The 24,302-nt window shown below is 46.2% G+C and overlaps 1 protein-coding gene across 3 annotated transcripts; it reads left to right on the top strand.

Annotated features, from left to right (window-relative positions):
* Positions 1–159: 159 nt before the first annotated feature.
* On the top strand, positions 160–24,219 carry PLA2G6 (phospholipase A2 group VI). Of its 3 annotated transcripts, none has more exons than XM_079994561.1 (17): positions 161–456; positions 4,731–4,976; positions 6,094–6,309; positions 7,480–7,663; positions 8,689–8,876; positions 9,846–9,942; positions 11,767–11,949; positions 12,707–12,815; positions 13,291–13,428; positions 14,199–14,289; positions 15,070–15,233; positions 16,233–16,383; positions 17,700–17,836; positions 19,088–19,242; positions 19,583–19,750; positions 20,498–20,571; positions 22,689–24,219. In XM_079994561.1, exons 2-17 carry the CDS (start codon positions 4,768–4,770, stop codon positions 22,831–22,833), a joined length of 2,409 nt encoding a protein of 802 aa, XP_079850687.1. In that variant the 5' UTR covers positions 161–456; positions 4,731–4,767; the 3' UTR covers positions 22,834–24,219. The 3 variants fall into 3 exon arrangements, with proteins under 3 accessions (XP_079850688.1, XP_079850687.1, XP_079850686.1); XM_079994560.1 differs by having other exon boundaries at positions 162–428; XM_079994562.1 differs by lacking the exon at positions 13,291–13,428 and having other exon boundaries at positions 160–428.
* Positions 24,220–24,302: the final 83 nt, after the last annotated feature.

Raw genomic sequence — 24,302 nt, 5'->3', positions numbered from 1 at the left:
TCTTATGCCGTCTTCACACTTTGAAGACCAGTATATGATTCTCCCCGCCCTCCGGCTCTTGTTTAAGAAGCCTTCTCCTCCCTTTTTTATTTTCTAATAAGTGAACACTTGACAGTTAAAACTGTCACTTTAAAGGCGGGCAAAGGGCAACAGCGAGAGCGTGCGCCACTCTTTGCCCCTTCACAAAGATGGCGGCGGCGTCCCAACCGCGCCATCAGATGCCCGAGGCAAAGATGGCCGCTCCGCCTCCTTAACGTCGAGACGCAATGGCCGCACGCACGCAACTGCGCCGCCTTCGGATCCTTTGGCTAGCCAAGCAATGAGGTGATCGACTAAGCGGCGGGGAGAAGTCGTTCCGACGGGTTGTGGTTGGCAGAGCGTTGATCACGTGAGACTGTCGGAATTTGTTCGCGGAAGTAGTAGTTGGGGTGAGTACAGTAGTGGATAATTGAAGAGGTGAGTGAGTCCAAGCCTTGGAGGACAGGGGAAGGGTAGATCTCTCTTCTGCGTGTTTCGTAGTCCTTAAAGTGTGGGTCTCAGTGGCTTAATGAAGGCTCTTGGGTCTAAGATGAGCAAGGGGGGGCGGGGAAGCTCCCCTTTCTGCTTTATTTTCTGCTTCGATCGCCCATTGCACTTCTTTTCCATATTCCACCTTTAAACCAGAACCCCAGGAACTAGGTGCAAAAGACATAAGTTTTACAATTCGCCTCTGACCACATTCTGAGTCCGGGCATTTGCTTCCAGTGCCAGAACTGAACTGAGCTCACAATCGTTTCACACAAAAGCCCACTCATGATTATAACTCTCATCATTTCAGTTTAGGTAGAAAAAGTCGTTGCTGCTGTTAAACAATCGAGCAGCCATTCAACAGGTGAGGTTTTCCTGGCCTTCATAAACAGTTGTATCTTAGTAGAAGTCTGCATGCCCAGCAGCTGCTAAAGGCAAAGGAACCCTGCCAGAAAAATAAGGTGATATCCCCCCATGTGCTGTGCGTAATTGAGTGGAAGATGTAAGGCTTAAAGCCTACCATATTTTTAAAGTGTTAAGAGTTGTGATCAGATAGCTACTTGATGTGACCAAAAAGCTTGAACTTGTAACCAACCTTTTTATATCTGTTAGTTGAACTTCACATTCACTTTAGAAATATGCACACTTTCTTCATCAGGCAGAACCTATGCAATGCTGCATTTCATCTTGGAATATCATGCAAGAGATGTCATGTACAGTTTCTTTAAAAAGTTAAGTACAGGAAATGTGTGATAGTACAGCTCTGATGGGTTTCAAAAGGTTATGTTCTGCTTCTGCTGGAAAATTGGTTTGTTGCACAGTGGAAGACAGATTCACATATGCAAGAGTTGGAAACTATGTTAAGATCTCCAGACTTTGAGCACAGTGTAAGGTCCACAGGAAAATGTGATTTCAGGGGCTCTGAATTGCCATAGTGAAAACATGAACATGGTTCAGTACTGTAAAGAAAAGTGTAAGAGTCGGGCAAATGGAAATGTCAGAGACATTAAAACGGCACCTTTTCTGAAAGTTGGTGGAAGGAAGTAACAAAACGGAAGTTACTTTAAAATTCCAAAGTTTGCCAAAAAAAATTTCTTTGTTGGTTTTTAATATTGAATTGGCTTTCTGTTCCTTTCCTCCTTCTATATGTACGGTATTTATATTGTGAATATAAATACATTATATTGCTTCTCTTGCTTGCCTTTTCTATATCCTGGAGGTGAAACCATGAAAAAGGAAAGACTGAATGCAAAAATGTTAGATTGCTTATTCTCGTTATTTGTTTGTCAGCCCACCTCTCGGTCAATGTTAAGGGGCAAGTTTTGCCATCTTCCCTACTTTGTAGGAATACAACAGCTGTTTGTGTACATGTCAGTTTAAACATACTATCTACTTTGGGTGAACCCTAGCTATTATTTTAAATAAAGACTTCATATCTCAATAGCTCTAACCCTTCATCTTCAGTTCTTTTTCTTGGTCACTCTAACATGCAATGGTGTGGGACAAAATCTTAATGAGCATAAACTTACTTGCCATTTTCCTTTATACACTCAAAAGTGAATTGGAGAAAGTACAAACCAAGCATACAAAAATGAACAACTGGAACACTGCTTAGACTTAATAATTAAGCAATATATAAATGCCTTAAATAAATAAAATCTTCAGTTGTTAGTGGAAAGAATATAAATGTGTCTCCTTACAGATCATCCTAGGTGGAGTGTTAATAAAGTAGCCTCCAATATGTTGAAGATATATCATGAATGTATTGCCTTTCCCTTACATCAGGAATTTATGAAACATGTAGCCCTCTAGATATAGTTGAACTCTAAATCCCATGAGCCCCAGCCAGCAGTGCCAATGGTCAGAGGTGATTGGAGTTGTAGTTCAACAGTATCAGGAGGGCCACAGGTTCTGCATCCTGGCAGTAGGGAATATGATATTCCTCTGTCATGTGATGAGAGCAAATGCCAGCTGCTGAACTACACAGAATTTCAATTGTGCTTAGCACAATAACCAGGATAAATACACTGTGCACAAACTAGTTTTATAAGCGAGGTATAGGAACTAGCTGGAGGATTTCTTCTTGGTGGACTACTAATTGAGCTATAATGATTCTAGACTTGTAGCTAGGATTTCCAAATTGCAAGCCAAGTACTTTTGTACTAAATCAGGAACGGAGTACTTGTGGCCCTTAAGATGTTATTGGGCTCCCATCGTCCCAACCACTGGCCGTATGGGGTGCCTCTAGTATTTTCTTGCCCACTACTCTACATGTCTTGGGTTCTCCACCCTGCTCACAAAAGTAGGCACCAATTTGCATAAACTTTGTATATGCTTTGTGTCGTATTCAAATTTATATCCTGTTTTGTTGATCGGGTGGAGGACTCAAAAATAAATCTGTGGCTCCACACCAAGTAATAAGATATTTGACCAGCTGAATGTCAGCAGGTTTAACCTGCTGAATTTCTGCTTGCCACGCAGTTGTTGAAAGACAAGAGCACCCTGCTTAATGCCAACCCTAAACCGTGCAAATAATTCTAGTTTCATGAGATGTAAACTTTTATGTTACAGTAGGTCTTTCATTCAAGATTCAGTTAAAAAGCAACCAGTGTTTTTAAACAGCATTTTTTTTTGGTTTTTTAAAATTATACCTCTTAATAATTAGAGCAGTGTTATTAGCCTAGGTCAAACAGACAGCCATTCTTTCTTAATTTTTAGGGTTTGTATCTTTCACACAAATATACCCATTTAAGTGTTCACAGCAACAGCCCAAGAATGCACCTATTTTCCTTCATGGGAAAGCAATTAATCACCCCCTCCATCACATTGCTGCTACATTAGCTTAACAGTCCCTCCTGTATTTCTCTAAAAACAAAACAAAAACACACCAAGAAACTGTGTAACAACAATGGACTACATGCCATAGCAACGTTGTTGTATGCTACTTTCTCTCAGCCCCTCAGTATTAGTACAGCAACACTGGGATACTTTGTAGGCCCAATATAATTGATGCTTTCTCAGTCACACAGAGACGCCCGTCCACCCACTGGCAATATGAAAATACTAATTATGGATTTTATTTGCATTTTTTTGGAAATGTTTATATACAGAAGAAACAAGAATTTTAAATGCATGAAACTGAACCTGAGTTAGAAAGGGCACAAACTCCTTGCCTTTGCTTCTGCTTAGTCACAGCTGTGCTAAAACTCTGGATTTTTTTTCACTGGGCAATAATCACTTCCATACCAGGAACGATGTAAAAACAGTTTCAGAATAAGTCAAGAAATCCCCTCAGAACTAACAAAGCAGCTCTTCTCTATTGTCTAAATTTAGAATAAAACTTGTCTGTGACTCAGACATTGTCCTCTTACTCCACTATTTTGAGAAGGGATCTACTGGGTCCTGTTGAAGCTGTTTTGGGGTCTTCTCCTTGGTTTTCTATGAGTAACCCCATCAAGAGTGAGCAGCCTCCTATCTATCCAGTCTAGGGAACCACCCACTAACAGTGCTTCAGACTTATATGGATTGAGCTTCAGTTTCTTGGCTCTCATCCAGTTTATTACCGAGGCAAGACAGTGGTCCAGCACATTCACTGCCACACGGCAGTGTCATCAACATATTGCTGACAGTGTAATCGAAAGCTCTGGATGACCCCCACTCAGCGGTTTCATGTAGATGTTAAACAGCATGGGGGATAAAATCGAACCCTGAGGAACCCCACATTGAAGGCTCCACAGTGCTGAAGAGCACTCCCCAAACGACTATCCAAGTAGGACCAGAACCACCACAAAGCAGGTCCACTCACCCCTAACTCAGACAGCTGGTCAATGGTATCAAAAGCCACTGAGAGATTAAGGAGACATAACAAGGAAACATTTTTCCTGTCTCTCTCCTGACAGAGGTGCTCCTAATCTAATTTAATGGGATGAGTTACATTTTTGAATTTAGGGATGGGAATGTTATCAGGCAATGGAATAGATTTGCAGCTCTTTCAAATTTATTATTTTAATCACGTATTTTTGCTTTTTTTAAAGAATAAAAACATTTTATCATACTTGGCTATCTATAGATCTGTAGATATCTTTATTTTAAAAGGTAGCGTAGAAGTCTACTCAATATTAAAAACGTTTTTTAAAAACCAGGAAAATGATTATGCTGAGGAGAAGATTCATTCAGTGGATGATGATGGCATTATCTGAATTTGAACTTTGATCTTTCCACAGCCTTGAACGAAGATAGCTTGCACTACTTTTTAAAGACATGCAGTTCTTTGGTCGGCTTATGAACACTTTAAACAATGTCACCGGCTTGTTTTCAAACCCTTTCCGGATCAAGGAGGTATCTCTGGTGGACTATTCATCTCTGAAACGTGTGAAGTCTGAAGATAGGATAGTGCTGTATGAAAAAAGTTCATCTCACTCTTGGGAGTGCCTTCTTCTTAACCCCAATAATGAAAAAGTTGCTTTCCGGTGAGTGGCAGGGAGACCTTGTTTAATTTTAGCTTCAATCTGTTCCTTAGACCTTAAGAAACTCTGATATAAAACCTCTTCCTAGTAGGAGAGGGTGAAATTGAGGGTGGATTGGGAAGAAAGGGGATCAAGGGGACTATTCAGGAATGAGGGAACATTGCTATAATAGCATAGGTTTTCATGGTTACTGTCCACCAGGCACTTGAGAGAGCCAGTGTGGAGTAGTGGTTAAGAGTAGTAGACTCATAATCTGGTGAACCGGGTTTGCGTCTCCGCTCCTCCACATGCAGCTGCTGGGTGACCTTGGGCTAGTCATACTTCTTCAAGTCTCTCAGCCTCACTCAGCTCACAGAGTGTTTGTTGTGGGGGAGGAAGGGAAAGGAGAATGTTAGCTGCTTTGAGACTCCTTCGGGTAGTGATAAAGTGGGATATCAAATCCAAACTTCTCTTCTTCCTCTTCTTCTTCTTCTTCTTCTTCTTCTTCTTGAAGGGTTATAGGTTAGGCAGGTGGGGTGGAGGACAGTGGTGGCTGGTGACTATTGGGGCTGGTAGGGTGGAAGGCAGGGAGACCAGAGCCAACGACAGGCAGAAGCAAGTAATTTCAGTTTGGTCTCCATCATCCTTCCTGCTGAGTTCTGCAAGGGCAACACCAAGACTAGGGAGTAGAAAGCTGGCAGAGAGACCCACCCCCTGGAGTTGTTGTAAGTAGGAAGGCAAGCAGGCTGGCTGAATTGGAAGGGACCACGAGGCTCATCTACTCCAACCTCCTGCAATGCAGGAATCTTTCACCCAATGTGGGGCTTGAACCCACAACCCTGAGATTAACAGGCTTCTTCTCTACCGACTGAACTATCCCTCAGGTGTGTTTTGGTTCTTCTCTTTAAACCTTCTGGAGAGGGTATAAAATTGTCCTGTTCCATTAGGACTTTTGACTGCTAAGTTTGAGTGAAGTCAAATATTTTGCAGCAGCAGCAAAACATTAATAGTTCTTGCTGATTGACTGGGGTTGTGGGTGTTTATGGTCTTGCATATTCTTAATTGTTTTAATCTTTGTTGCGAGCCCCACCGCAAGCCGGAGAAGCAGGCTCTAATCTTTCTAAGTAAATTCCTTTTGTAGGCTCTTCCAGGTAGACCACGAAGGATTTGCCCTTGAGCACTACGAGCTGTATGCAAAGAAGTTGCGCCCCTTCTATGAGAGTTCCCACAATCCTTTGCAGCTGGAGGTTTTGCAGCAACTGACAGACTGTTTTCGCAGCCACCCTAGCTGGTCACTGGCTCATGTAGCGGTAGAGGTTGGGCTCCTGGAGAGCTTCCGTCACAATCACATCCTGAGGTATGAGAGCTTGGGCTCCTTCTAACGGGGAATGACTTATATTGCAAACTTAGTTTAGGGCATTTCAAATGGGAGTCTGGGGGCCATCTTAAAGCCTTTTGCAAATCTCCCCTCCTCTCCTTTGAAGCCCCCAAACTCAGAGGCTTAAAAGGGAACCACGGGGAAACTTGGAAAACTGACTATTGTTCTAACAGGGATGGGGTTTTAACTTGGGTGGGTCCTGTTTTGTTTGGAGGGTGGGGTTGTTTTAAATTGTTTTTAAACGTCAATTTGTATTTTTTGGCTGGAGTATTGTTTCCCAACGTGGGGTGCACACCCCACAGGGGGGCAATTATATTTTTAAGAGTGGCAATTTGAGAATGAGTTATTAACAGTTAATGGCCTTTTAGTCTTCCTCCACGTGAATAAATAAGAATTATATGTTGCAGGGGGAAAGGGCATCAGGATTTTAGAGATGCTTAGGTGGGGCAAGGCCAAAAAAAGGTTGGGAACCACTGGTTTAGGGGCTTTTGTTGGGGAGTGTACTGTTTATTACTGTGTATACATTAGTATTGTTAATTGTTTATTTTATTATGTGCTTTGTGTTTAGATTAAACTTATTGTATATTTTATGCTTCATATGTGGTACCTTTGTGTTGTCAACCACCCTGAGACCTATGGATATAGGGCGGTATACAAATTTAAACAACAACAACAACAACAAGCTCTGTAGCTCTTCTCCTGCTCCTCTTTTAACTTTCTGAGATTGAGTACTTAAAAGGGGAGCTGGGATAGACTTGCAAAGTGGACAGGTGGGTGTCCCTGCCCATTTGTTAAACTTGGCCCTTGAGGCAGAACCTGGTAAGGATCACGCCTGTGGATCCCGAAAAGTCCCTGCTCTAATGATTGATTTCAGTGGCTCTGGATTGTCCTATTGGAATTGAACAGGACAGGGGTGGCAGTTCTTCCAGTCACTGATCTTACCCTATATCCTAGATGGTAATCTTTCCTAGAGCACTGAATACCTGCTATATTGGAAGCGCAGCAGCGGTAGAATTTGGTTTGCTGTTCCACAAAGTAACGTTAATGAGCTTTTTGAAGCAAACCGTTTTGGGTGGGTGTATGCGATTCTGGCTGGTTTTGCGCTTGGGCCTGGCGGTGTGCCCAGAATGCCTCCATCTTGCATTGCAGCTGCATAAACAGCAATAGCGGTGATAATGAATGCACTCCGGTGCACTTGGCCTGCCAAAAGGGAGACATGGAGTGCCTGCGGGAGCTGGTGGAGCAGTGCCATGCCCGTCTCGATGTCACGGACAAAAATGGAGATACCGTCTTCCACTACTCTGTCCGAGGGAACAACCCTGAGATCATAGAGGTGAGGATGTTAACAGAGAAAGGTAGGTTTCCTGGTAGAAAGAAGAAAATGAAGGGAAAGGTGCAGAAGCAGAGGAAACAGGAACTTACCATGTCTGGAGAAGCTGGAGAGAGACGGTTCCCCATGAGTTTATGAGACTGTTCTTGCAGAACCAGTGTTGTGCAGTGGTTAGAGTGTTAGACTAGGACCTGAGAGGCTGGGGTTTGAATCCCCACTTGGCCATGAAGCTCACTGCGTGACCTTGGACCAGTCACTCCCTCTCAGCCTAACCTACCTCACAGGGTTGTGGGGAGGGTTAAAGGAGAAAAGGTAAAGCCATATATGTCACCTTGAGCTCCTTAGGGGGAAAAAGGTGGGATATAAATGCAGTATGTAACCACCTAATGACCACCTAGTTGGTGGTCTGTGGACCCAGGGGTCCATGTAAGCCACCCGGGGTTCCATGGAACATATCCATCAACTGTCTGGAACTTCCTGTTTTGGGGCGCTGTGCTCTCATGGGAGAGCACTGCATCCAAAATTGTGTGAGAGCACGGTACCCAAAGCACACACTTTTGGGTGCTGTGCTCTCTCGTGGGTCACATGACTTGTGCAGGATCGTGGCCCGGAAGACGTCCTGCCTGGTTTTGCTCTGGAGGGTATGGCGGCACCATTCCCATAACAAAAAAACTACCGGCAAGATATCAACTTTTTCAAAGTAGGGGATCTATAGCTTGGGTGTTGAAAAGTGGGGTCCGTAGTACTTAGCTAATTGGGAACCACTGTGAAAAATAAATGAAATGAAAAGAATGTTGCTTCCATGGCTAAGGGCAAAACTATGCTTGAGATTCCCAATCTCTTGCTTGCCCCATAGTTCTGGTGTCTGTGTTTGTGTGTAGATGCGCTTGAGGGAAGGGTTAGACAGTGGCCCTTGCTCATTCACCAGTTTTCTTCTATACGCAATTTCTGGTCTGGTATTCCTGCTGAGTCATCTTATCCATCCTTCAGAGTCTCCAAACTTGAGTGACATTGTTCAATTGTTGCAGCTCATGGGCAAGAGGTCAACTGCCGCTTTGGACCATGTGAATGATGAAGGAAAGAGCCCTTTGCACCTGGCCTGCCAACTGGGCAAAGAAGATGCTGTTCATGCTCTTTTGAAGGTCAATGCTAAGTGCAGCAACATGGGAGCACTCGGCTACCCCATCCACATTGCTATGAAACACTCCCAGAAAAGGTGTGTTTGCTTTTTTCATTTGGATAAGAGCACTAGAAAATAATTTTTGCTAATAACTATATTTTTGCATTAACTGTATTTTTATTTCCCCCACCCCACTTCCTCCCAAAGGAGCCCAAGGTGGCGAGTAAGGAAACAAGGCCAAAATCTGAAACAGATTTAAATAGAAACCACCTTTTCTCACAACGAATATGTTTCGGAGTTGCCTGAAGAAATGGCAGTGTTCACACCACACATTTAAAGCACTGTGGGGCCACTTTAAACAGTCACGGCTTCCCCCAAAGAATTCTGGGAGCTGTAGTTTGTGAAGGGTGCTGGGAGTTGTTAGGAGACAGCTGCCCCACCCCTGATTTAACAGTACAATATTAAAAGGATACATGATTGAACCATAAAGGTAAAGGGACCCCTGACCATTAGGTCCAGTCGTGGCTGACTCTGGGGTTGCGGCGCTCATCTCGCTTTATTGGCCGAGGGAGCCGGCATACAGCTTCCGGGTCATGTGGCCAGCATGACTAAGCTGCTTCTGGCGAACCAGAGCAGCGCACGGAAACGCCGTTTACTTTCCCGCTGGAGCGGTACCTATTTATCTACTTGCACTTTGACGTGCTTTCGAACTGCTAGGTTGGCAGGAGCTGGGACCAAGCAACGGGAGCTCACCCCGTCGCGGGGATTTGAACCGCCGACCTTCTGATCGGCAAGTCCTAGGCTCTGTAGTTTAACCCACAGCGCCACCCTGATTGAACCATGGAGTGGGCTTAAACCTGGACCGGTTTTCCTTGGAGCCATTGCTGCCTCACCTGCCACTGCCAAGGCCCAAGGCACCATGCTTCCCTCCTCTTTCCCATGTGCACACCTGCAGGCTGCTTAATGGAGCCTTGGAAATGTTCCCTACCTACTGAATCCACGCAGTTAGCGGGCAGGTGTTTGTCGTATCCCTTCATTCTTTTCCTTCTTGTTCTTCTGCTCCAGATGTGCTCAGGCCCTTCTTGATAAGGAGATCAGCCAGATTCAGCTGCTAGACCCACGCTATGGAGCGACGCCACTCCACTGGGCCAGAAATGCTGATGTAAGCGGGTAGTCTGCTAGCCGGCCAGACATCTTTGCTTTAAAGAGTCTTGCTCTCCTGGTCATGCTTCCACAAAGAGCTCCTTTCCATCCCCCATCTCTGACCTTTTGATCTGTGTGTAGGCTTGCTGGCTCCTGGGTCATTAATACCTGCATGGCACTAAGATGCTTGGGAGGGGATGGTGGCGTGGCGTATGTCAGAAATGGAATGAGCTTGTACCTGCTGACTTCTTCCTGATGCTAAAAGCAGCCTTCCCAATCTTGACCTTGTTGGGCTAGAACTTCCATCAGCCCCTGCCAGCATGGGTTGATGGGAGTGGTAGTCCAAATAATCTGGAGAGCATCCATTCCATATGGACCTGTTTATCCTCTTCCTGACCTCTCTAGCTGGAGTCCTCCTGCAATGGCGACTGTGGAGAGTAATAAGGGTTCTATTGCAGCAGACATTCTGTGGAATTGCCTCCCAAGGGAGTCTAACCCTTTTTCATTTTTAGAAGGACAATAAAAATATTAATCAGCAGGGCATTTAGAGGTAGTTAGGGGACCTGGGTGGCATTTTTATTAACTGGTTGCTCTCGCTGCCAGTATTGTCATTATTTTGAGGGCCTTGTTTGAGTTGGTTTTTAGAGTTCCATTTGTAAACTGATTTTTGCTCAATTGTATGACACTCTCCATCTGACTCCCAGTCTCAGGTGATTTACAGTTTTATTTATGTATTCATTAAAATTCTATATTGCCCTTTATCTGAGGATCAGAGGGCGGTTTACAATATAAAAACACAAAAATACGCAACATAATAACAAACAAAAAAGCAGTAACCCCCTAGTTTAAAAGGTCATAGATTGGCTTGAGAACAGCAACCTTAAAATAAAACATGCAAGAATCACAAATATAACACAGAACCAGCTTCCCCAGAGTCCAATGCCAGCAGGAAAAAAAATACTTTCATTGTTTTATGGGACAGAAGAAGAGAAGCAAGGGAGCAAGGATGCTCAAAGTGGATACAGTGGTACCTTGGGTTAAGTACTTAATTCGTTCCGGAGGTCCGTACTTAACCTGAAACTGTTCTTAACCTGAAGCACCAGTTTAGCTAATGGGGCGTCCTGCCGCCGCCACGCCGCTGGAGCACGATTTCTGTTCTTATCCTGAAGCAAATTCTTAACCTGAAGCACTATTTCTAGGTTAGCGGAGTCTGTAACCTGAAGCGTATGTAACCTGAGGTACCACTGTATCACAGGCTGTAGGACTGAAATGGATTTAACTTAATTTTTTCCTCAAATAAACGTAACAGTTAGAGTAAATATTTTGGTGTGCCTGAAATCTAAAATATTTATCTCCATACAAGCACCGTAGTGCTTTTATCAGCACAGAGAGAAGTCATCTGATTTCTTTAGCCTTGTGTAGCTTAGGGTATCCAAAATACTGAGTTCTCTACAGGGCTGTACTGTGGGAGTTTGCAAACATAAACAGCCTCAAAGTTGTTCAAAATAGATTTCTAAGACAAGCCCATGGCTGCAACCCCCCTCCCACATAATACAGGCTTTCCTGACATAGACAGAAGTTAGGACCTGCAACATTAAAATACTGGATACATTAAATTATACATAATCTTCCCAGACCCCACTATAAGGAAGAACATAATCAAAAAAGGCACAACCCTATTCAAATACATGCAACGATTTCTCATTTGCATAAAAGTATCTTCCCATATGCCCCAGGTACCATGTTCGTTTTATCGTTGAAATAAATCCGACCTCACCTGTCCCAGTGAAGAAGCTCTTGTGATCCAAAGTGTGGCTTTGTGCCTTTCCCCCTTGTCTCCTAGATGACCCGGCTCCTCATTGACTATGGCTGCGAAGTGAACGCCCTCAGCAAGACAGGGGAGTCGGCCCTGCACATCGCTGCCCGGCGGGGGCGCTTTGATTGCACCATGGTGCTGCTGACGCATGGAGCCGTGGCAAATGTGAAGGGGGCAGATGGAAACACCCCACTGCACCTGGCCATGAAGGTAGGCTTCTCATCTGCTGGATGCTTGCTTTTCCAGAACTGAAGGGCGGGGCAGGGGCTGAGAGGAGAAGGGAGAGAAGTGCATAACATCTGCAGAGAACACCCCCCCCCTTTTTTATTCTTTTGTTGTAACAATCTCTGTTCTGGTTCAATATATAGACATAGCCCAGGGGTGGCCCATCTTTTAAGCCAGGTGGGCCAGATCCTAATCTCCAAAAGCCCCATGGACCAAGTTTGGTGGGTGGGGCACGGCAGCCCAGCAGTCTGTCACATGGCATCAATATGACATCAGGTGACAGCGGCGCATCTGAAGGATGTTTCCAGGTGGTTTCAGCGGAAGCTGCTTGCAAATGCACTTCAGAGTGAAGGCCATACCTTTCCCTGCCTCCCACTAGGCGTCACATGCAGCATGTAGTTTGGTGGAAATGACATCCCAGGCCAAATTAGAACCCTTGTGTGCCTATTCCTATTGAGGCCCATGAGCCAAAGTTTTCTCATCCCTCAATCCTAGCGCCTCAATCTTCCTTTCCTGAATATTTTTGTTTGTCTCTCTGCACGCAACCCGTCTAGTTAAAGGGATCCTTCTGCATGAAGAGACTCACAGAAACCTAGCTATTTGGGTAGGATGAGTATATATTGGCAGCTCATAGTGTGTTTGCCAAGATGGCCGCCAGGTGGGCATTCCAGCTCAGGAAGCTGAGGCTGGAGGGAGCTCTTGGCAACACGTTTCCCTTTACAAGCTCTTTTCCTCCCCGCAGCAAGACCATCTAGAAATGATCAAGGCCCTCATTGTGTTTGGAGCAGATGTGGATGTCCCCAATGACTTGGGGGAGACACCCGGGTTGTTGGCAGCCAGGATGAGCAAAGGTGAGAGGGGGGACCTGTGGGGAGGGAAAGGGAAGTATGGGAGCTGGGTGGAAGACAATGGTCCAGCACTTCCGCTGCCACAGCTACAGATGTAAAGGAGAAGTAGAGCTGTGTGTCATCAGGATATGGCTGGCAACGTACCCCATAATTCTAGATTTGGAGAATCCCATTTGTGACCTTGTGGCCTCTTGCACAGATTTGTTCTGGCCAGTGGAGGGATGGTGAGAATCTCAGGCCTAAGGAGCACAGACAAGGCCCCAGCTGTGGCGAAGGATTCTGAGGACCAGGCCACAATCTCAGCGGGTTGCTTAAACCACACACCCCATCCCCCCTTGAGGCAACCACCTCCAGCCCTGTGTTTTTTTCAAACCAGGTACATGGGATTAGTCTGACTCACAGCAGGCAGCGGTGACCATTTCCTTTATATTAATGGATTTTCCTCTCTAATGCATGTGACGCTCTCACCATATCAAAGGTGCCAATCGGAAGGTGCTCTTAGACCTGCTGAAAATTGTAGGGATTGACCGCTTCCACCCACCTGGCATATCAGTACCAACTACTTCCACTTCCCAGGAAGGACTACTGCCCCCAAGGAGCACTAACCAAAACCTAGGTAACAGGCTAGCTAGCCCTGTGCTTCTCTCTGTGTCTCTGCTTCACTATCACTGTTTTAGGACCACTTTTTCTTCCAATCTGGGAAGGCATTTACATGTCGGAATAAACATGAAACTTGAGCACATGATCGTCTCATTTGAGGGTTAAACCAAGGTTTCCTGTTGCAGTGCAAATGTGCTGGGGAAACCATGGCCAGTTGCTAATGGCACAGAGCTGGGATTCTTCCTGAAGCTCTATTGCAGGGACAGAGAAGTTGTGGCTTTTCAGATAGTGTTGGCTTCCAGCTCCCCATCAGCTCTTGTTAGCATAGCCAAGGGATGATGGGAGTTAGCTTTGCCATCCCTGTTCTGTGACCACAAATGTCCTGACAGTATCAGTCATTTCCCTCTCTTTCTCCTTCCTCTTCTTTTTCTGCTTTGCGATGTTTATATGCTAATATTCCAGAAATGACCAAATGATGATGTAGCTCCTGGTAAGTGTTTAAGGGAAGCAGGAAGGATTGCCATGTTCAATAGAAGACAGGACTCCTGCACCTTTTGATAGGGATGTTTTTAATGATATAATGGTCATGGCAATGGACTGTGTGCTTTCTACGTATCTTCCTTGGATACAGCAATTAAAGGTATGAGAGCCTTGTCTTCTATTGCATAGGGCCATTGGGGTGAGGGAGAACTCAGTTCCTAGACTCTCAGGTTCCTAGTCAGCTGCACCTGCTTCTAAACATCCTGCTGAACAGAATATTTGTCTTTCTTTTCCTTGCCTCCCTAGAATTCCAGGACGTCATCCATGTCTCTACAGCACTTGGTACCTTGCTGAAAAAACCAGATGTGGTCGATCTTGCCACCGAGAGGAAAAAAAGGTAAGTGGGTGTCGTTAGTAAGTTGGACTTCATCTAGTCTGCAATGCTCTGTCCTGTTGTGAAAACAGATAAGACTCAGAGATAGGAGACCTCAGCCCTGTATGCATACCATCACAGTAAACCACAGTTAATGGTGTACTTTTAGTGTGCTGATCCAGGAGAAACAAACCAGGATACCTGGCTTAGTGTCATATCTTTATCCAAGGACCAGGGTTTCTTCTGCTCCAAACAAATCATTGGTCTGTAACCCAAGAGCAAACCTTGGCTACAGACCATGGTTGAATTGGAGCAGAAAAAACCACAATCTTAGGTTCAGCCAGGGTTGTTTCTCCCACATGCCAGAAGGAAGAAGTTGCCCCAATTTGGTGCGTTCATGCAAACTATAATGTGTGAATGAGGTCACTGCATGCCCAGAGAGGAGGGATCCCTACCCTATTTTTTCCCTACCTGCTTGCATCTTATGCAGGGAGAGGAAGCTTTCTGGCCCTCCAAACATTGCTGAACTACCAACTCCCATCAGCCCTAGCAAGCACGACCAGTTGTCAGGGATGATGGGCCTTGTAGTTCAGCAACATCTGGAGAGCCAGAGGTTCCCCGCACCTGATCCTCAGCATACCTTTCAAGAACTACAGTTCTTCCTCACCTAGAGTAGGGAAGATACTTTGATGGTTAGTATGTTGCCCCATGAGGCATCTGAACCTTAGGAGTGAATATGACCTTGGGAACATTAAACTCCTTCTCTTCTCTCTTCTCTCTCCCCTCCCCTCTCCCCTTCTCTAGTCAAGACCGCCTTTTGAGTCTGGATGGTGGGGGTGTCCGGGGCCTGGTGCTCATCCAGTTCCTCATCGCTATAGAAAGAGCTGCCGGGCGTCCCATCCGGGATCTGTTTGACTGGGTTGCAGGGACGAGCACGGGGGGAATCCTGGCAGTGTCTGTTATACTAGGTAAGGAAAGAGCGCTCGTGTGGGGCCACAGGTGGAGGAGGAAATCTCCCTACCTGGTGTGGGAAGAGTTCTGGAGTGAAAGAGAAAGGATGAGGGTTGGATGTCTTCCTGGCCTAAAAGACTGTTCTGCCATCTGTGAGAGAAGTGGCCCTGACTTACTGCGGCTTCCCCAGGCTGGGAGATGCTATTGGACTCCCAACTCCCATCAGCCCCTGCATGGCCAAATGCTAAGAATTATGAGTCAGGCAACATCTGGAGGGCACCAGGTTGGAAAGGACCTGATGGATAATTCAAGAAGCAAGGAGTTTGCTTTTCACAAGAAATGGTTGGAAGTGGGTTTCGCATTTCTGTCCAAGCTGCCACATGGCAAAGCTGACTGTGTGTACTCTGATCCTAATCTACCCAAATGCTTGCTTTAGTCTGGTTTTACAATGCTTGCAAATAGGGGAGGCACATAAACCATGTCTTCTCCACTAACCTTTATTCCACTTTTTCTATCACCCTTATTGCTGCTTTTGTATATTGCTGCAAAACATGGGTCTTCGTGTTTCCACAAAAAGTTATTTTCTGGGTTTCCAAGCACTCCAAATGCCCTTCAAACATTATGGAGGAGGAAACAGCACCAGGGCCATCTTACCCATAGGCGCAAGGGGTGCGGGGCACCTGGGCACCAGGCTTTCAGGGGCACCAGGCCGAGAGTCCGGGGCCCGAGAGTTGAGTCCGGGGAAGAGAGCTGTGGCAGGCTCTTCTGCTGTGGGCGGCTCTGTGCTGCGAGTTCGGGGGTGACTGAGCCAGCGAGACGCTGAGGCGGCCGGCCAGCTCTGCCCTCCTGTGTGCCTGGGACTAGGCAACCTGGGGGGGGGGTGCTGGGCGGATCTTTGCACCCCAGTGCCGCATATGCTTAAAACAGCCCTGAACAGCACCTGTGTGTGTGTGTGTGTTTGCACACATGCACACACACAGGCCTTGGGGTAACACTAATGCCCTTCTGCCTCTCAGGGAAGCCGATGGAATACATGCGCTGCTTGTACTTCCGCATGAAGGATGAGGTGTTTCGAGGGTCGCGGCCCTATGAGTCAGAACCCCTTGAGGAATTCCTGAAGAAGGAGTTTGGAGAGCATACCAAAATGACGGATGTCAAGCAACCCAAGTAAGTAAAACAGCGGTGACTGGTGCCCTTTGCGTCTAGTACGGGGGTGGGGGATGACTGTGGGCAGAACTGGACCCATTGATAGGCCGTTCCAAACCAATGACAGGCCACGCTGACTAATTCTAGTATTGTCCCCGACCCCCCCCCCCTCTACAAGGGTGAAACTAAGAAGGAATCCAACATCCAGGGTGAGTTTTAAGTCAGAAGGCAGGCAGGTGGGGGCTGACTGAGGCCAGACTGAGGTTAGGCAGACAGTACCCCATTAGCCCTAATGGACTAGATTTCCACTGAGCCAAAACCAGAGGGATGCTGGCTTTGCCCTTTATCATGATGGCTTCCTGATCTCCTGTCCTTGGAGGAGGGAGATCATATCTATGACCACCTGTCTGAGGCAGGACCAGAAAGCACATAACATGGTTTTTAATATTTAAAATTTTATTATGTTTTTATATATGTTGGAAGCCGCTTAGAGTTGCTGGGGCAACCCAGTCAGATGGACGGGGTACAAATAATAAAGTTGTAATTACTCTGCTGAATCTAACCAGGTTTGGGTCACCTCAGTGCCAAGGTGAGAGGATTGCCTGGGGGTGCTGCCTTAAAATCCCATGGAAGAGAGGTGGGATATAAAAATAATATGTGAAGTTACCATGTGCTGAGTCTGTCTATCCCAGCACAGTGGTACCTTAGGTTAAGAACTTAATTCATTCCGGAGGTCTGTTATTAACTGGAAATTGTTCTTAACCTGAGGTACCACTTTAGCTAGTGGGGCCTCCCACTGCTGCCGCGCCGCTGGTGTGCGATTTCTGTTCTCATCCTGAGGTAAAGTTTTTAACCCAAGGTACTATTTCTGGGTTAGCAGAGTCTGTAACCTGAAGCGTCTGTAACCTGAAGCGTCTGTAACCCGAGATACCACTGTATTGGCTAGTCTACTGTGGTTGGTAGTTAGGCCCAAAGTCACAAGAATCATAAAGATGGAAGGGCCTTGGAGGTTATTGAGCCCAATCTCCTGTTCAGGCTACCCCTACAGCATCGCTGACACAGATGGCCAGCTATCTCCAGTGGAGCCTTCACTACCTCCCAAGGAGATGGTTCCATGTCAAACAACTCTTACCATTGGAAATCTCTTCCTTGCGTTCAGCTGGACATTTGCTTCCCTGCCATTTCCACCCACTGGTTCTAGTTCTGTTCTTTGGAGCAACAGATATCCTGAGATCCTTTTACTGGAGATGCCAGGAATTGAACCTGGTACTTTCTGTAGCCTCTTCCCCTTACAACCAAGCTGAAATCTTGTCTTCATTCCTCAAAATCCCTTACAGACTCATGTTGACAGCGACGCTATGTGACCGGCAGCCTGCTGAGCTCCACCTGTTCCGGAATTACAACCCTCCAGAAGCAAGAGGCAAATCCCGTTACAAGTCGTCGGGTTTGTTTCAAGCGTTGACCAGGCCAGAAGGTAAAAGACTCGCTTGCACAACACTCTTGTGGAGTCAAGTTGCTTGTTGAAGAAAAGCAAGCCCCTACTCAAGGATACTTCCTCCCCCTTCCCCGTTTTTAGTGTGTGCGTCTCCAAGCAATACTGGTCATACATGTTATGATGATCTCCATATAGCATTGACCACGTCTTGGGTAAAGTTGGAACAGATCAGTCTCCCTAGCTTGTCTACTTGCACCAAAATAAACCCAGTGCAATTGTGAAGGCAACAGTGTACATATTCCTCTCTTCTCAGAGGTTATTTCTGTTCCGAAAAAATAACTTATGGAGCAGGCAATAGTGGCCAGCAGTACTTGATACCACAGTAGAATCATACCATGCAGTGCGGGATAAGTGACCCATCCTCTGCTATTCTTTCTCCAACGGTTTAGGTGCAGTCTCAGAAATGGGATTGTGTTCCCTCATTTGTCTGGGCTAAAAATCTACCGATGGATTTATCTTGTATTTTTGGAATCCAGTTGTGCATGTTCCAACCAACATAGTCCCTGCCTTCATTTCACTTTGTGCAGGAAAGGTATTTGTGATGTTGGCTGGCACAGTCAGTCCACTCCTACTTTTCATGTTGTAAATGTGTGCAATCACAGTCGTTCATCCTTTTCTCCACTCTGTCCATGAGCTTTTGCCAGCTGTGTTATAGCATCAGAGTTGGTCTCTTACTCCACTTCTGGCCAGTCTGTTTCCTGATTCTGGTTGTTTCCTGGTCCTTATTTGCTGTTGCCACCTTTAAAAGGTTTCCTAGGTTGTCAGTGTGAAAGTTCTCTGAACTCTTGGTGTTTGCTTAGTCATTTGGATGTGATCCACTGTTTGTCACTTGGGCATTGGAGAATCCACAGCTAATAGGGGTCTTTCGGTTCAGCTCTCCCATCTTTCATATGGGGATAATAATGCAGACATGTTTTAGAGATTGTCCTTGTTATGTGGATTATTGAGAGAATGTATGCACATTACGCTTTTTGAACCTCTAAAGCAGGCATGGGGAACCTGTGAGCCTCTAGATACTGTTGGACTCACATCAGGCTCAGCAATCACGGCCAGTGGTCAGGGATGATGGGACCTGTAGTCTTGCAGCATCTAGAGGGGCACAGACTCCCTGCCCTGCCCTGCAGTACTGTGTGCATTCTTAGTAGCAGCAGATCTTGTCCCAGCAAATCAGCTGGATGCACATAGTTTAGTCTGTGGAGGGAAAGACACATCTTTCTTTGTCCCCCCCAGATCAGCTGATGTGGCAGGCTGCTCGTTCCAGCGGAGCTGCCCCAACATATTTTCGGCCCTTTGGACGCTTTCTGGATGGAGGTCTGCTGGCCAACAACCCCACCATGGATGCCATGGCTGAGATCAACGAGTGCAACAAAATCTTAATCCAGAATGTAAGCTTAAGTGGCACTCCTCATTGCGCTTAAAATTCTGGGGGTTGCGGCCCACTCTTACAGAAGAAGCATTTTCTCCTTTTTCTAAAAGCACCCAGAGCAGCATGCAACATAATCATAGCCAATACAAAGTACAGGTGGGGCAATCAGTTTTTAGCAGCAAGTAACACAATGCAGTAAACAAACAAAAACCCTACAACAGCACCAAGTGTAAAATACATTGCACACTAAAATTGGCAGCAGTAAAACTAGGTGTTAACTCTTTAAAAAGGTGACAAAATACAGCTTTAGAATAGGTTCAGCTTTGCTAACCAATGTTCTTTTCCTCCCATTCTTCCAGGGTGAGGGTCACAAGGTGAAAAAGCTGGGAGTGGTGGTCTCTCTCGGGACTGGGAAGGCACCACAGGTCCCTGTGAGCTCAGTGGATGTCTTCCGCCCCTCAAACCCTTGGGAACTGGCCAAGACTGTCTATGGGGCTAAAGAACTGGGCAAGCTGGTGGTGGACTGCGTGAGTATTAGATGTGGATGGATTAGTGGAATGGAACAACCAGATGTTAGCAGAGAACGTCTCCATTTGGTGGGGATGGGAAGGTAGCAATATATTTACCAGCTCAGACTCCCAATACATGTGAAGGAATTGCCTTGTAGGGTTTCAGATGGAGGCATTCACAACCCTGCTTAGAGATGATGGGGACTGGACTGCAAATCAGACATCCTACCACTGATCTCTGGCCCTTCTCCAGATCCTATTATAAGGGTCTCATTGCTAAGGAAAGTCAATTCATTGATTTGGAGGAGCCCTCCCCACCCCAATATTTTCAACAAAATTTTCTGGGGAAGTGTCAAAGCAACATCTGGCGGGTATCATGCTGGCTACCCCTGCTTTAATGTGACATGCAAGCACAACCACTGTAGACTCACAAGGACAAATTTGGCTGAAGTGAATGGACTCCAAGGTTTCCCCTCATCACCTGATCTGCAAGTTGCTGCCACAATACAGACGTTATAATATTATGAATATTATGAAGGCTCTGGGGGAAAAAAAAGCCAATTCTGTTTCTACTTAGGGAAAACAGTGCATTTTTTTGTATTCTGCGGCTAAGCTAGAAGCATTGTGTTTAGGAGAAACTTCCCCCTCCAAGCCATATTTGTGCAATGCCGGCTTGTTTTGTCTTAGCCTTCTTTTACCTTGTAGTCCTGGGTATTTGAGTCGTAGGATGGATCACTTCCTAATTGCGTTGATGTCTCTTTGCAGTGCACTGATCCAGATGGGCCATGTGTGAACCGTGCAAGAGCCTGGTGTGAGATGATAGATGCCCATTATGTCAGGTATAGGACTTGTCTACCTTGATGTTCTGTGCAGGTTGGAAAGAGCACGGCTGGAACCCTTGATTCTCCGGTTCTCAGAGACTCTGCATGGGGTGGGTCCCAGGTTCGATCCCTGGTGTCTCCAGTTAAGGGCTGAGAGAGACCCCCCCCCTTCCCAAACCCTGTAGAGCCACTGCTGGTCATTGTAGACCACATTTAGCTAGGTGGATCAAAGATTTGACTCAATGTGAAGCAGCATCCTCTGTTATGCTAAACCAGGAGATGGTTAGGATTGTGCCTCTGCTAATTATGTAAGCTAACAGCAGAACCTTATTCAGTGGCGGACTTTGGACCCTCAAATTTCAGCAGCACCCTGTGGCATGTTAACCTCCCTCCCCGCCTCTCACACTTTGTTCTACAGCATTGTTTTGGTGCCCCCTGCAGTGCAACCGCACTAGTCACCCTATCCTAGAACCGTCTCTGCTTTACTTCAGTTGTGGGTTACATTTTGCCTTTCCAGAGCAGCAGTCAGCTGAGGGACTGATTTTATGCAGTCCCTGCAAGCAAGCAAGCAGTCAGACCTCTGGCAAGGATAATCTGTCCCTGCCTTGATAGCCCTCTGAGAGCAGTTGCCCAGTTCATGTAATACAGTGGTAACTCAGGTTACATACGCTACAGGTTACAGACTCCGCTAACCCAGAAATAGTGCTTCAGGTTAAAAACTTTGCTTCAGGATGAGAACAGAAATCCTGCTCCAGCGGCACAGCAGCAGCAGGAGGCCCCATTAGCTAAAGTGGTGCTTCAGGTTAAGAACAGTTTCAGGTTAAGTACGGACCTCCAGAATGAATTGAGTACTTAACATGAGGTACCACTGTATTCTTATGTAGGGTATAACTGTGTTGACAGTGAAACAGGGCTGCACTTTCAGCCCCCCTCCCAGTATCTGGTCTCTTTCCTATAACAGCCACACGTTGCACACTGTTCTCTGCAGCGAAATTCTTAACACAGAAGCCCCTGCTTATATGTAGGGGGTTTGTGCAGTTGGGACAGCTGTGCAACACAGGTGAGTCCTTTCCTCACAGCCCTTTTGTGAGGCAGGTTTAGGCCGAGTGAAAGTGCTCTGGGTTGCATTATGTGGAGGTGCCGTCAAGGAGTGAACTTGGAAGCAGGCAGAAAGACTTTGGGGCAGAAGCAGAGTGAGGGCCTCACGAGTGCAGCCATGCTTTTGAAGTAATGTGCATTGCCATCTGAATAACAGGAAGGAGAAGGAGTGTAAAACCATTAAGGCCAGAGTTTAAAATTACCTAGCCATGCCAGAGACAGGTGGTTGGTGTTAACTGAGAAGATAAGTCTGGAGAGAAGGGGGAGGGTTTGGGTGAGTCAAGAGCTTAGTCCTTAACTGTGGGGAATGGCTCAGGCTGAAGAACTGGGGCAGGCTTGACGCATTTACGGGGAAAGCTAAAACCCCACTGGCCCCTTCCATCACCTGATGAAGCTACTAAGTCAGCCTGGGCATGTCAAGTAGGAGGCTGCGCTACCTCTTCCTGGCAGCTGTATCAGTTGCACCTGAGAGCAAAAGAAAGGAAACTGAAAGCACCGATGTGACTGCATCTGGCAAAATGCCATGGAGTTAAAGATGTCCAAAGAGTTTGCCTGCCAGAGCCCCTGATTTGAGATTGTCGGTGCCTTGCACCCGTTGCACTTTGGGGATCTCTAACTGAATCTCTACTGCACCATAGCACTCTCTTGAGTACAGTGGTACCTCGGGTTAAGTACTTAATTCATTCTGGAGGTCTGTTCTCAACCTGAAACTGTTCTTAACCTGAAGCACCACTTTAGCTAATGGGGCCTCCTGCTGCCACCGAGCCGCCGGAGCACGATTTCTGTTCTCATCCTGAAGCAAAGTTCTTAACCCGAGGTACTATTTCTGGGTTAGCGGAGTCTGTAACCTGAATCGTCTGTAACCTGAAGCGTATGTAACCTGAGGTACCACTGTATTGGGTTTTCTGTCTTGTTTTCCATTGCCTCTGCCTTCTATCTCGGAGACTTGCCTTTTCGTCTCCAGTTGCCAGGCATAGGCCAAACTCTTGCTCTCATTCCCATCTTGCAACACCCTAACTCATTCTTGGCACCTGCAGGTTCAACCCTCCTTTGGAGCTGGATGTGATGCTGGATGAGGTGAGCGACGTGATCCTGGTGAACCTTCTCTGGGAAACTCAGATGTACATTTTCAAAAACTGGGCAGAATTTCAACAGCTGGTAGATATGCTCCTGGTTCCATGATGCTTTGCAGCTCTGCCATGCATCCCTGCCGCAGCGACCATGGATTCTCAGCAAGGAGTGGTAGATTCCACTGGCCTGTGGCTTGCCCCTTCTATTCATGGCAAGAAACCGACTGGAAGAATTGGAGGGCTGCACCCACCGAAACATCTTTCAGCTTGCCCAGTTCAAGTACTTGCTGTGGCTGCTCTTTCCGGCATACCTGATTCCAGTACACCAGCTGCCGTTATAACTGGAAGGGGCTCACTACGTTTCGCTTGGCTTGTGTGTGGTAACATGGGATCTAACTGACCAGAGTTGAACTATCTCTGCTACATCTGGGCATATTGGACCAGATGCATTGTCTGACATGCTGGGTTTGACTAACGTGCCTTTCTGTCCAAAATTACACATGAGCAGTTAAAACAAATTGAATTGCTTGTTTCTCTCCCCCATGCCCTTTCCTGGTTGTTTTTTTGCTTCCTTCTTCCTGGTTCCTCCTCGCTTGATCTGAGTGGCCGACAGATGAGAGCAGGAAGGATGGGCTGGGTTTGACAAATTATTTCAGACAGTATTTGCCCACCAGCAGAGGTGTGGAAGGCTTCTTCTCCCCGCTTATGAAGAACTTCCTTAACCAGAATAAACAGCGTAGAGGGGGTCAAAAATTAAACCGAGTTAGCGAGGAGACCTTTGGTTGTCAGATCCAATGGCCAGGCACACATTCCAGTGTCTGTTTTTTCCTGTTCTCCTATAGATTTGTTTCCTTACTAGATTCATCCCCCCCATCAGTGCTGCTGCCTCCCCCCCAAAAAAGTGCTGCTAACAATAACCTATTGGCTCAGTTTGCATGTCACAATAAACCATGGTTAATGGTCTGCCTTCCACTTTGTTCTTCCCTTCTAGCCACTGGGAGCAGCAAACCACAATCCTTGGCTTAGCAGTACATCCAAACCTGGAATGATTTGTTTGTGTCGCTCAAGCAATTTGTGGTTGGTAAATGCAGAGCAAAGCTTGGCTTGACATCCTACTCTGTTTGGAGTGAAATGAACCACAGTCCCTGAGCCCAGGGATCGTGGTTTGCTGCTCCCACTGGCTAGAGGGGAAGAACAAAGTGCAAGGAACCTTCTGCGCTGTAGGGATAAGCTGTTACATATGGTTTCCCATAATGTGCAAACACTGCCATTATTCTTGCATTTTGACTAGTTTAACAGACTGTACTAGAACTACAGAAAAAATGTCCCGGAGAATGTGAAATCTAATTGGTGTTTCTCCCGCCCCTCTGCCCCATTTTTTTGTAAATCACTCTTCGTTTGTATAAATATAACTCTGAACTGTAGTGATGTTAATAGACCCTGATGTCTTCATGAAACTGACACAGTGTTAAATAAAAGGAAATGTGTGATGTGAAAACTGACTTGCGCTTGAACTTAATACAGCTTGAAGGGCTGTAGCTTGGTGGCAGAGGGTTTGCTTTGGATGCAGAAGTTCCAGGT

The sequence above is a fragment of the Podarcis cretensis genome (assembly GCF_951804945.1).
Source record: "Podarcis cretensis genome assembly, chromosome: 10".
NCBI classification, from domain to species: Eukaryota; Metazoa; Chordata; class Lepidosauria; order Squamata; family Lacertidae; genus Podarcis; species Podarcis cretensis.
This window is presented reverse-complemented; position numbering and strand designations above follow the sequence as displayed.

What these genes read in the sequence shown, in the direction of transcription:
- PLA2G6 (XM_079994561.1), top strand. Translation starts at nt 4,768, where the DNA reads ATGCAGTTCTTTGGTCGGCTTATGAACACTTTAAACAATGTCACCGGC. An exon ending in GGCAGTGTCTGTTATACTAG is followed by an intron (nt 15,234 to 16,232) that starts GTAAGGAAAGAG and finishes TCTGCCTCTCAG; the next exon opens with GGAAGCCGATGGAATACATG. An exon ending in ACAAAATCTTAATCCAGAAT is followed by an intron (nt 19,243 to 19,582) that starts GTAAGCTTAAGT and finishes CCATTCTTCCAG; the next exon opens with GGTGAGGGTCACAAGGTGAA.